The 12,646-nt window shown below is 46.6% G+C and overlaps 1 protein-coding gene across 1 annotated transcript in view; it reads left to right on the top strand.

Moving 5' to 3' along the window:
• prkg2 (protein kinase cGMP-dependent 2) overlaps window positions 1–10,823 on the top strand; it is a gene marked incomplete at both ends in the record, with an annotated part of 22,200 nt that extends 11,377 nt beyond the window's left edge. Inside the window, 12 exons of the mRNA XM_084439593.1 lie at window positions 538–632; window positions 857–925; window positions 1,962–2,060; window positions 3,128–3,281; window positions 4,173–4,309; window positions 5,198–5,287; window positions 5,965–6,106; window positions 6,350–6,513; window positions 6,704–6,826; window positions 7,501–7,563; window positions 9,378–9,444; window positions 10,728–10,823. Of these exons, the coding sequence (XP_084295719.1) occupies window positions 538–632; window positions 857–925; window positions 1,962–2,060; window positions 3,128–3,281; window positions 4,173–4,309; window positions 5,198–5,287; window positions 5,965–6,106; window positions 6,350–6,513; window positions 6,704–6,826; window positions 7,501–7,563; window positions 9,378–9,444; window positions 10,728–10,823 (1,299 nt within the window). The remainder of the gene's footprint in view (window positions 1–537; window positions 633–856; window positions 926–1,961; window positions 2,061–3,127; window positions 3,282–4,172; window positions 4,310–5,197; window positions 5,288–5,964; window positions 6,107–6,349; window positions 6,514–6,703; window positions 6,827–7,500; window positions 7,564–9,377; window positions 9,445–10,727) is intronic.
• Between the last annotated feature and the right edge of the window lie 1,823 nt (window positions 10,824–12,646).

The raw sequence follows: 12,646 nt of genomic DNA, 5'->3' as shown, positions 1-12,646 counted from the left end.
GTAACCATGGGAGACGGACCTGGCAAATTATGGGCTGGATTCAATCAAACCATGGCGATGCTTTTGTTGACAAACTACTGGCCTCTCAAACACACACGTACAGTACGCACATACACACTGCCTGATTCGTCACATACCGTAGCCAATTTCCTGACTCGAGTACTGTATAATGCTTCCATCCTCTAACCACAACACTATCTGTGACCTGCCGTACAGTAGTAGAAACGCCAGCGCCATTTTAGCATTGGCAGTTTGGTGTGGCGGGTTATATATCAGTGTTCTGGTTCAGGTTCTGACCACACAAATGGATCGAACTAACACAAATATATAATGCAAAACGGAAACTATTCATTGTGCTGTGTGGTTATTTTCTGTGCTGTGTGAGTTTTTCTATGATGCTATGTTGTGATATGAATGCCACTGTGATTTCGTAAGGGTTACCCGACTTTATTAATTTGTATATTATTTGTCAGACTTGACTCTGACTGGCACCCCGGTGAAGTCATAAGGTCTATCCCGTTACACTCTGTTGTGCAGATCAAGGTGACCCAAAGTACTAAAGATCACAAGGAGCCCCAGACCATCAACACACTGCAGAAAGGAGATTACTTTGGAGAGAAAGCCCTTATAAGGTAAAAACCGCCATGACACATCCTTTAGTCCTTTCCACACAAGCGTTAACAGCTTTTTAGGGCCTGAGGTAGTTTCTGGACTGGACATTAGTCACCTACTACTTCCTGTGATCATTGACTGTATCTACCGTTTCTGGAAGCAAACAAGCTCTGGATGTGTGTGTGTTTGACAAGTGTGACCCCGTCAGTGTGTGTGCCAACTTTCCGTCTCCCCATCTCGACAGTGACGATGTCCGGTCAGCCAACATCATCGCGGACGAGAACGGAGTGGAGTGCCTTGTGATTGACCGAGAGTGAGTATGTGGCACGCTGCACAGTTCTGAACCACACCGTCTCATCCAACGAGAGACGCTGCATACCGACTGTATGCCCAGATAGCAAGCGGATCTGGGCCATATACAGGCCAGATCTGGCCCTTGTGGCTTAGTTCCGGCTCATATATGGCCCAGAATTATTACACATCCGCTTGCTATCTGGGTGTGATGTCAATAGAACAGACAGTGAAACATGGCTACCTGTGTCTGTACATGTGAGATATGAAATCAAAATACAGTGTGTCAGGGTCAACTATCACTTAAGGGGATGGAAGGGACGACCTATAGACCTTTCCGACCTGTCAGTCACGCGGAGAATATTAACCAATAGGGTTGCTTGATTTCTTAAGACCACGCCTCTGATGTCCCACAAACAAAGCTTGTTCCGCGTTGTGTTCATAGATTAGACATTAGTTTGAAGGAAATGGTTCTTAAAACATATAGAAAAAAGGGTGTAAAAACAAGCTGTACGATACTCCACACCTTCCTCCACATCAGTTTACAGCAGCGCCCACACAAAAAGCTACAAAGCTAGCAACGTTAGGTGCTTGATGTTCAATAGCTATTTAGCCCATAGCTAGTAGTTAACGGATCATTCTCATAGGCTCATACTTAGACAAAGTAGTAGCATTTGGAAAATAACATACAGCAATATTGTCGGGAATCCTTGAGAGAATCATCAGGTATTTGCTGCTTAGTGGACATTTTATTAACTTGCTCCAAAGCTTGTGAGGCATAGCAACAGTAACTAGGGGCTGCCTGAATAGGCAAGGTCTATTGGATGCCCTCGAACCTCAAACCAGACCTGTTTTGAAATCCTAATCCTGTCAAACACTGCGTTTGTTTGAGTCTGGCTGTAGTGTCAGACGGACGCGGTGTGCATTTTTGAGAACAGCTCATTGGCTCCACAGTGCCAGACAAGAACAACCAATCGCAGATTAATAATTTAAATTCTTCTAAATACTGGTCATATTCATGCCGTGGCCTGTCTCACTAGGCATTTGCTTTATTTCAGAACGTTTGATCAAACGGTGGGGACCTTCAACGAGCTCCAGCGCTACCTCCAAGGATACGTGGCCACCCTGGACCGCGATGACAAGAAGAGGCATGCCAAGTGAGTCCCGTAGGGGCGTAGAGCGGCAGACAGCGTGGGAGGGTCTCAACATCAGCAGGGAAGGGTGGATGTTGTTCAGGTCTTCCGGCTACTCTACTGCCCACATTTGAACTCCACCGAACCTTTGTGAGTCAGCTGACCTCCCCTTCCCAGGCCTGACCGACACACTGACACACTACGGTAGAACCTCCACTTCCTACCAGACATCAAAGCCTGCTCACATATGGGCCATGTGGAGTAGAAGGACCTTCTAACAGGCTGTAGGCTGGTATTATTATGACAAAGGTGACGCAGCCTTTTGGATGCACAAGATCTTAACCGAAGTACAGATTTCCTCAAAAATATGTATAGTTACAGACATAAACGATAGAGACAGATTTTGTGAAGCCACTACGCATGTCATAACAAATATGACCTTGTTTGACCCTCTTCATGGCAACCTTTGGTCTTTGTGGCGTTTTCTGATCTTCCTGCTCCCTGAAGCTCTTCTTGAGGGAGTCCAAACTTTTCGTTTTCATGAAGCCTGATTGGAGTTAACCCCATCGCTTACCTTGAGATCAACATGAGGGAATTGAGAAAGGTCAGCTTAGTGGGTCAATCTGTGTCTTTGCTGACCAATGGAGAGACGCGATGTGGTAAAGGTCAAAGGTCAGTGAGGATCCCGATAGTGTCAATTACCTGAGACAATACACGCTTCCATATGAGGAATTGAGAATTGAGCAGTTCGGTATTGAATGTGAGTCTTTGACCTCAGTGGGAAATTAGCTATTGATGAGGGGTGGATAAAGGCACTGTGGGTGACACTCGCATGCACGCACACACACACACACACACACACACACACACACACACACACACACACACACACACACACACACACAGTGCCTCACTTGCATACACACACACACATACACAGTGCCTCACTTGCACACACACACACATAGACAGTGCCTCACTTGCACACACACACACACACACACACACACACACACACATAGTGCCTCACATTCTCTATCTCTCACACACACTCGCAGCCTCACTCAAACTCGTGCTCCCTCTGTCGTCAGGAGGTCAGAGGGGTCACGCCCCCCCGGACCACCCCTGTCCCCGGACCTGATCCAGCTGAAGGAGAAGGTGTCGGCCTTCCCCCCCACCATGCCCTTGGACAGCCTGGAGGTCATCGCCACACTGGGGGTGGGCGGCTTCGGCCGAGTGGAGCTGGTGAGACATCCTCCCACAACCCTTCAGATAACCTATCGACCTCCACAAAACAGACTGAGTGCTCAAGTGGGTTGAGGCAGGGGAACCAAGAAGCTGCTCTTTAGCAGGGAGTCATAATACCATGGAAAAGAAAAAACTAAGGCAGCTGTTCTGGTACAAAACTTAAAAAGCCTTTATTTTTGGGCTAGTTCATGATGAACATCTAAAAATGCTTACATGTTTCGGCCAAGAGGCCTTCGTCAGGGCAGAACCTATCAGCCTTGTTGAATTTATTTATAACCATTACATTGTATTACATTACATTACAGTCAACAACTGACGCTTTTATCCCAAGCGACTGACAATAATTTAACGTACAGTAGGTAGTCAGTGTGCTACTACTCGCCAGAACTCACAAGTGCATCTCCTTTCTAAACAAGTGACTAAGAGCATAATCTTGTACTGAAGCCACAGTGCAAGAGGAGCAAACTAGAATAACTCAAGTGTAGTATTTACTTCAGCGCTATTTCGTCATTTCATACTTAAAATCTTCCAATCAGTCTGTCATGTTTCCTTCTCCTCTAAGTGTTCAGTCCCCACTGAGACTGAAGCTGTGTTTGGAATCGTTCCCTCGTTCCCTCACTCCCTATTCCCTATATAGGGTTCACCATGTAGTGAACTACCTAGGGAACGGAGAAAATGTAGGGTACATGCACTGTTCCCTTCAAATCAAGGTGGATTGTGGGTAATAAATAGTGGACTATATAGGGAACGAAAATTCCGTGGAGAAATCGGACACTACAAACAAAATGGCTGACGCCCCTATATAGTGCACTACATAGTGAATAGGGAGCGATTCCGAACACAGCTTGAGACTGAGCGTGTGTGTGTGTGTGTGTGTGACCCCTGAAGGTGAAGGTGAAGAACGAGGACGTGACCTTCGCCATGAAGGTCATCAAGAAGAAGCACATCGTCGACAACCGGCAGGAGGAGCACATCCACTCTGAGAGGAGGATCCTGGCCGAGGCCTGCTCGCCGTTTATCGTCAAGTCAGTCCCATCAGCCAATCAGACGCAACCATCCCGTCGTTCATTTCCTCGTCCGATAACATTCTGCTGCGTCTCACCAGAGTGGCCTTTTCACTGGAAAAAGAGCCGTCGAATACTAGTGTCAGAGACAACGGCTGTTTTGTTGTAGACTCAAACAATATGGTCATCAATCACCAAACCCCTGACAGTAAGGTAGCCATACGCCTCCAGCTGGAACAGACCTAGACCACTTTCTCCTTAATGTCTCACAACAACGTTACATGGATAGAGAGAGCTGGAAATAACGTTATCATCAGCATTATTAATCATAAATACATCATAATGATATAATAACTATGTAATCATTCAATGAGTAGCATTTGAAAGATGAAAACTCACTCTCACTGTTCTATCTGAGAGAAATGGTCTCATATTACAGGAGATATTACCTCCATAAGTTTAACAAGACCCTAGCAGTGACCTCTGATGGAAACCCAATCACCCTTTCTATGGGAGAGAATGGCTTTAAAGGGAGCAGACTGAGATATTAAAACCATCCTTCACACTGTTCCAGCACTGTCCTCATCCACTTGCTCTCTCGCTCTATTTTAGGGTGGATGGTATTTTGGGGGGTGTTGTTTTGTTGTTTTTTGTTTGTGTGACGTTCATCTCTTTATTTTAAAAGTTTACCTCGAGGATCGGACTGAAGAGCATCAAAATATCAACTCTCAAATATAATTATTTTATTTAATTAATTATTTATATACATTTATGTATTTATATACTCATGTATTTATTTTATTTATTAATTATTATATACATTTATTTATTTATATATTCATGTATTTATTTTATTTATTTATTATTATATACATTTATTTATTTTATTATTTTCTCTCTCCTTCTCAGGTTGTACCGTACTTTCAGGGATAACAAGTATGTGTACATGCTGCTGGAGGCGTGTCTAGGAGGAGAGATCTGGAGTCTGCTCAGAGACAGGTATGTGTACATGCTGCTGGAGGCCTGTCTAGAAGGACAGATCTGGAGTCTGCTCAGAGACAGGTATGTGGGGATATGTTCGTGTTTCGTGGATCTCCGCCCCACAGGGCTAGCTCCTATTGGCTAATGAAACCTAGCTAGCTACAATTGACTGAAGAAAAAAACCCATACACGCACCAATTGTTGTTGGTCAAAATGATTTAGCAGGAGGTTAGATCAACCCGTTGTATCGACTAACGTTACCAGCGGAACTTCCCAACGCAGTCGGGTAAAGAGCGAAAACATTTTTGAGAAAAGCCTTGGATTCAGTTATTTGTTGATCTTTAAATAAAGTTATGCCCACCAGTTCTAATACTAGCTGACAAGAACCTCCTCAATGGCAGTGCCATAGTTAAGATGTATCATCATCAACTAAACTGGATGCTGATTGGACAGGCAAAACTAGCACTAATGGTTTGTACTGTCCGGCTGCATAGCCAGACTGATCGGTGTAGACTAGAGAAACAGAATGTAGACTGGCAAGATCTGATGGTCCCTCAAGTCTAGGGTTAGGAGCCTAAGGCAGCTTTGACTCACCAAACACAGGTCTTATCATTGACTGGTTAAACGGCCATTGGATCTCCTGACAGTCGTTAGAGCGGGAATATTAATGACGTTCTTTATTGACTTCTGAACAGGGGCAGTTTTGACGAGCCCACCGCCAAGTTCTGTGTGGGCTGTGTCACCGAGGCCTTCGACTACCTCCACCGAAACGGAGTCATCTACCGAGACCTGAAGCCCGAGAATCTCATGTTGGATGCAGACGGATACATCAAACTGGTAGGAGCCACATATTTGTGTGTGTGTGTGTGTGTGTGTGTGTGTGTGGGGGGGGGGGTTACCTCTGACTGAATCAGGCTAACTTTGGTCTGGGGCAGTACAGAGCACTCAGACAATTAACTGTTGGTGTGAATTGGGCTCCAGGGGCGTTTAAAACGTGACGGCCTTACGATGGAGACTGTCCGTTGATAAGTCATGTAGACCAGGGTGCTTAAAGGCTCTCTCCACCGCTCCTCCCATCAGGTCGACTTCGGCTTCGCCAAGAAGATCCGGTGTGGCCAGAGAACGTGGACGTTCTGCGGTACCCCTGAGTACGTGGCCCCGGAGATCATCCTCAACAAAGGCCACAACTTCAGCGTCGACTTCTGGTCTCTGGGCATCTTGGTCTTCGAGCTCCTCACGGGCAGGTGGGGGTCAAACTCCTCTGTAGTCCCTCACTGTCACAAACGCATTCATGTCCGTCAGTAGAGTATCAGACCCTTAAGTCTCCCTGTCATTTCAATCCTGTCCATGTTCTGGCTCGATACTGTTTATGATCAAAAATAGACTGACATCGGAACATTTGCCACTAGAAATAATGATCGCTCCTTCCCACAGTCCTCCATTCTCAGGCAGTGACCAGATGATGACGTACACCTTCATACTGAAAGGCATCGAGAAGATGGACTTCCCGAAGAAGGTGACCAAGAGACCTGAGGACCTCATACGGAAGCTGTGCAGGTACAAACCCGACCAAAAGAAATGGCACAGTCTTAAACGGTCGCTCTAGAGAAGCACGTGTTCTTCAGCCTCCAGCTGGTACAAAATGCTGCTGCTAGGCTTCTGATTTTAAGATTTTACTGCTAGCTTTTAAAGCTCTGCATGGTCTGGCTCCGAGTGATATTTCAGACCTGTTAGTCCCCTGAGCCTGAGACCCTTGGCTAGGGGCCTCCTGGTTGTTCCAAAAACATGCCATGGAAAGGGACCGGGTTTTATGGGCTCATCAGCTCTGGAACTTCCTGCCTGAGTCTCAGACACGCAAAAACTCTATCCTCTTTTAGGTCTCTTCTCAAAACTCATTTTTATGTAAAAGCTTTTTCATAGTAGTTTTTATTAATGACAAAGTATTTTTGTATTTTTTATTTTATTCACATTACTTTCTTCTCTTTTTATTGTATTTTATGTTGTTGTTGTTAGTGCTTCTTATTTTTCTCTTACAGTACAATGTTTTTGAGTGTACAATGTTTTATTTTGTTTATGAAGCACCTTGTAACATTGTTTTAAAAAGTGCTAAAGTATATAAATAAAGTGTATTATTACTTTTAATTTTTATTTTTATTTTTATTATTATTATTATTATTACGTTGTCCTTGGAGATTGAGCCTTGTGTGTTTGTGCTGTCGTTCCTCTCAAAGGCGTAACCCCGCAGAGCGCCTTGGAAACCTGAAGAACGGAATAACTGACATCAAGAAGCACAGGTCAGTCACGACCCTCGGACGGACCTGGCTGCTTCCGTATGATACAGGGCTGAGTTTCCCAGAGGCATCGTAGTGCTACGTTCATCGTAAGCTATGGCGTTCATCATAGCGCTACGATGCCTCTGGGAAACTCAGCCCAGCTCTTTATTCCTCCGCTGGGGGAAACTATCAAGTTATTGGAGTGTATTCCTCCTCTGTAACCTGATCATGTCTATCATCACTGGGTCGTGGATGGCTTTACCGTAGGATATGGAGAGATTTTTTTCTCTCGAGGTGATGACAGGACTGGGGAATGTCACGTTTCCTACACTCTGTCCATCACCCTCTCTCTCTCTCTCTCTCTCTCTCCCTGGCCGTCCCCATGTCTGACTCTGTCCATCACCCTCTCTCTCTCTCTCTCTCTCTCTCTCTCCCTGGCCGTCCCCATGTCTGACTCTGTCCATCACCCTCTCTCTCTCTCTCTCTCTCTCTCCCTGGCCGTCCCCATGTCTGACTCTGTCCATCACCCTCTCTCTCTCTCTCTCTCTCTCCCGCTCTCTCTCCCTCTCTCTCTCTCTCTCTCTCTCTCCCTCTCTCTCCCTCTCTCTCTCTCTCTCTCCCTCTCTCTCTCTCTCTCTCTCTCTCTCTCTCTCTCTCCCTGGCTGTCTCCATGTCTGACTCTGTCCATCACCCTCTCTCTCTCTCTCTCTCTCTCTCTCCCTGGCTGTCTCCATGTCTGACTCTGTCCATCACCCTCTCTCTCTCTCTCTCTCTCTCTCTCCCTGGCTGTCCCCATGTCTGACTCTGTCCATCACCCTCTCCCTCTCTCTCTCTCTCTCTCTCTCTCTCTCTCTCCCTGGCTGTCCCCATGTCTGACTCTGTCCATCACTCCCTCTCTCTCTCTCTCTCTCTCTCTCTCTCCCTGGTTGTCCCCATGTCTGACTCTGTCCATCACCCTCTCTCTCTCTCTCTCTCTCTCTCTCTCTCTCCCTGGCTGTCTCCATGTCTGACTCTTTCCATCACCCTCTCTCTCTCTCTCTCTCTCTCTCTCTCTCTCTCTCCCTGGCTGTCCCCATGTCTGACTCTGTCCATCACCCTCTCTCTCTCTCTCTCTCTCTCTCTCTCTCTCCCTGGCTGTCCCCATGTCTGACTCTGTCCATCACCCTCTCTCTCTCTCTCTCTCTCTCTCTCTCTCTCTCTCTCTCTCTCTCTCTCTCTCTCTCCCTCTCTCTCTCTCTCTCTCTCTCTCTCCCTGGCTGTCTCCATGTCTGTCTGTGAGCTGAGCCCCATCCTGGCAGAATCAGCAGCTCTTTAATTGAATCTCCCCACAGAGCAGAACAGATGGGCTGATAATGGCGCCCGTGACCTCACCGTGGCTGTGCCCCCTAGCCACGTCGGCCCCAGAGGGCAAAGGGCCCAAGCTCGCCCGCCCGGGCGCCATGGTCCTTTACTTCGGGTCAATTCAATTTGACCGCATTTATGGCTTAAATGAAATTACTCATTCAGGTCTAATTCGTAGATATTGTAGTCTGAAAACCAATCCCATCCGTCACCGTTTTGGGGGGGGGCATGTGGCGGTATCCATACGACCGTGGTGTGGGAGTCAGACATATTAGGACCCCCCCCCTGTGTTTGTGTTTGTGTTATGTCTGTGACTTATTTATTTTCTCTCAGGTTCTGGTATGTCTGTATTGTACTGTTTGGGTGTGTTTATTGTGATCTTAACAGAAAATAAAACATTTGGATCACAAACAGACATGTTAGGACTGAGAGGGTCCAGCCAGGAATGAAAGGGAGATCTGGGCTTTCATCTCGCTGCTCTCTCCCGTCCTCAGGTGGTTTAATGGCTTCAACTGGGAGGGTCTGAAAGGCAGGACTTTAACATCTCCTCTGAAAAGAGAGGTAAGTTACCATGACCTGATTCAAACAGTCAGCTAAGTTACCTTGACCTGATTCAAACAGTCAGCTAAGTTACCTTGACCTGATTCAAACAGTCAGCTAAGTTACCATGGCCTGATTCAAACAGTCAGCTAAGTTACCATGACCTGATTCAAACAGTCAGCTAAGTTACCTTGACCTGATTCAAACAGTCAGCTAAGTTACCTTGACCTGATTCAAACAGTCAGCTAAGTTACCATGGCCTGATTCAAACAGTCAGCTAAGTTACCATGGCCTGATTCAAACAGTCAGCTAAGTTACCATGACCTGATTCAAACAGTCAGCTAAGTTACCATGACCTGATTCAAACAGTCAGCTAAGTTACCATGACCTGATTCAAACAGTCAGCTAAGTTACCTTGACCTGATTCAAACAGTCAGCTAAGTTACCTTGACCTGATTCAAACAGTCAGCTAAGTTACCTTGACCTGATTCAAACAGTCAGCTAAGTTACCTTGACCTGATTCAAACAGTCAGCTAAGTTACCTTGACCTGATTCAAACAGTCAGCTAAGTTACCTTGACCTGATTCAAACAGTCAGCTAAGTTACCATGGCCTGATTCAAACAGTCAGCTAAGTTACCATGGCCTGATTCAAACAGTCAGCTAAGTTACCATGACCTGATTCAAACAGTCAGCTAAGTTACCATGGCCTGATTCAAACAGTCAGCTAAGTTACCATGGCCTGATTAAACAGTCAGCTAAGTTACCTTGACCTGATTCAAACAGTCAGCTAAGTTACCTTGACCTGATTCAAACAGTCAGCTAAGTTACCTTGACCTGATTCAAACAGTCAGCTAAGTTACCATGGCCTGATTCAAACAGTCAGCTAAGTTACCATGGCCTGATTCAAACAGTCAGCTAAGTTACCATGGCCTGATTCAAACAGTCAGCTAAGTTACCATGACCTGATTCAAACAGTCAGCTAAGTTACCATGGCCTGATTCAAACAGTCAGCTAAGTTACCATGACCTGATTCAAACAGTCAGCTAAGTTACCTTGACCTGATTCAAACAGTCAGCTAAGTTACCTTGACCTGATTCAAACAGTCAGCTAAGTTACCATGGCCTGATTCAAACAGTCAGCTAAGTTACCATGGCCTGATTCAAACAGTCAGCTAAGTTACCTTGACCTGATTCAAACAGTCAGCTAAGTTACCATGGCCTGATTCAGTCAGCTACAGATCTATTCAACAATTTATCTAGAATTATATGCACTTCTCTCTCTCTCTCTCTGTTTTTCACCTTAGCTGAGTGGCCCAACAGACCACAGCTACTTTGACAAATACCCTGCGGATGATGACACGCCTCCTGATGAGCTGTCTGGGTGGGATATAGACTTCTGAGGCCCCGCCCCCTCTCCGTCTGGGTAGGATATAGACTTCTGAGGCCCCGCCCCCTCTCCGTCTGGGTAGGATATAGACATCTGAGGCCCCGCCCCCTCTCCGTCTGGGTAGGATATAGACTTCTGAGGCCACGCCCCCTCTCCGTCTGGGTGGGATATAGACTTCTGAGGCCACGCCCCCTCTCCGTCTGGATGGGATATAAACTTCTGAGGCCCCGCCCCCTCTCCGTCTGGGAGGGATATAGACGTCTGAGGCCACGCCCCCTCTCCGTCTGGATGGGATATAAACTTCTGAGGCCACGCCCCCTCTCCGTCTGGATGGGATATAAACTTCTGAGGCCACGCCCCCTCTCCGTCTGGATGGTATATAGACTTCTGAGGCCACGCCCCCTCTCCGTCTGGATGGTATATAGACTTCTGAGGCCCCGCCCCCTCTCCGTCTGGGTAGGATATAAACTTCTGAGGCCACGCCCCCTCTCCGTCTGGGTGGGATATAGACTTCTGAGGCCCCGCCCCCTCTCCGTCTGGGTAGGATATAGACTTCTGACGTTGCGGTCGAAGACGAGGTGTTGATGACGTTTGAGGTTTTCACACTCCAGTCTACCCTAACCGCCTGGACAGAGGGATGGACAGAGGGATGGACAGAGGGGTGGACAGAGGGGTGGACAGAGGGATGGACAGAGGGATGGACAGAGGGGTGGACAGCCTGGACAGAGGGATGGACAGAGGGATGGACAGAGGGATGGACAGAGGGATGGACAGAGGGGTGGACAGAGGGATGGACAGACGGATGGACAGAGGGATGGACTGAGCGATGGACAGAGGGATGGACTGAGGGATGGACTGAGCGATGGACAGAGGGATGGACAGAGGGATGGACAGAGGGATGGACAGAGGGATGGACAGAGGGGTGGACAGAGGGATGGACAGGCTACCTCCAGATGGATTCAAGTGCATTTTCTGTAGCTTTTGCCGGAATTGTATAAATATTGTATTTTTTAAAGCTGGTCGTTTACAGGAATTGCATTGTCAAAAATTGGAAATAACTTTCCTTTAATTCAGGTGATCAATAAAAACAGTAAGGTACAATTGTGATTAGAGACACAACAATTCTACTGTGGCATTCTGGGATGATGTGAGATTCTACACATAACTGCATGATCTGCTGCTATAGACCTACAACCGCTTCTGATGTCTGGGAAGGATTTCCATGTATATATGGTAAAGTACAATATTGACTATTTCACCAAAGTCTGTCAGGCTACCAGTAGATTTTGGACATTCAGGTTAACAGAATGAGAGGTGAGTGTTGTCCTTCATGATCTGAAATATTTGACCTTATTCGTAGTATCCTTTACATTGTTTAACTACAAATAGAACATTTTGACTGCTCTGTATTTTAGGTAAATTGTTGTCGAGGTGGTTAAGAAAATAAACATTCTGTATTTTGAATTGAGGATTCGTTTGTGGGATTTTTCCCGATGTATTGTTTAAGGAGATCATAGCACGTGGTACAGTAGCACGCATAGCTCACGGTCCTGGCTAGACAGCAAGGTTGAGGAGCACAGCTGTGATGACCACTATTATCCGTGTTCTAGTTTCTAGAGAGATTCAGGAATTTGACATATATAACTTTATTTATTCATTTGAATGCTGTGTAGAGAGGGGCAGTGCCCAGAGAAGCAAGCGTCACATCAAAGTGACGAGTGTCCGTTACGTCACAGAGACCTGTGATGGCTTCCTGCCCCGCCCCCCCCCCCACCACCCCCCTTCTCTCCGCCACAATGCGTACAGGAAGCCCCGCCCTTCCACAACAATGCACAA

Source organism: Borostomias antarcticus, assembly GCF_949987555.1.
Source record: "Borostomias antarcticus genome assembly, chromosome: 6".
NCBI classification, from domain to species: domain Eukaryota; kingdom Metazoa; phylum Chordata; class Actinopteri; order Stomiiformes; family Stomiidae; genus Borostomias; species Borostomias antarcticus.
Note: the sequence above shows the minus strand (reverse complement) of the source record. Positions and strands in the feature narration are given on the sequence as shown.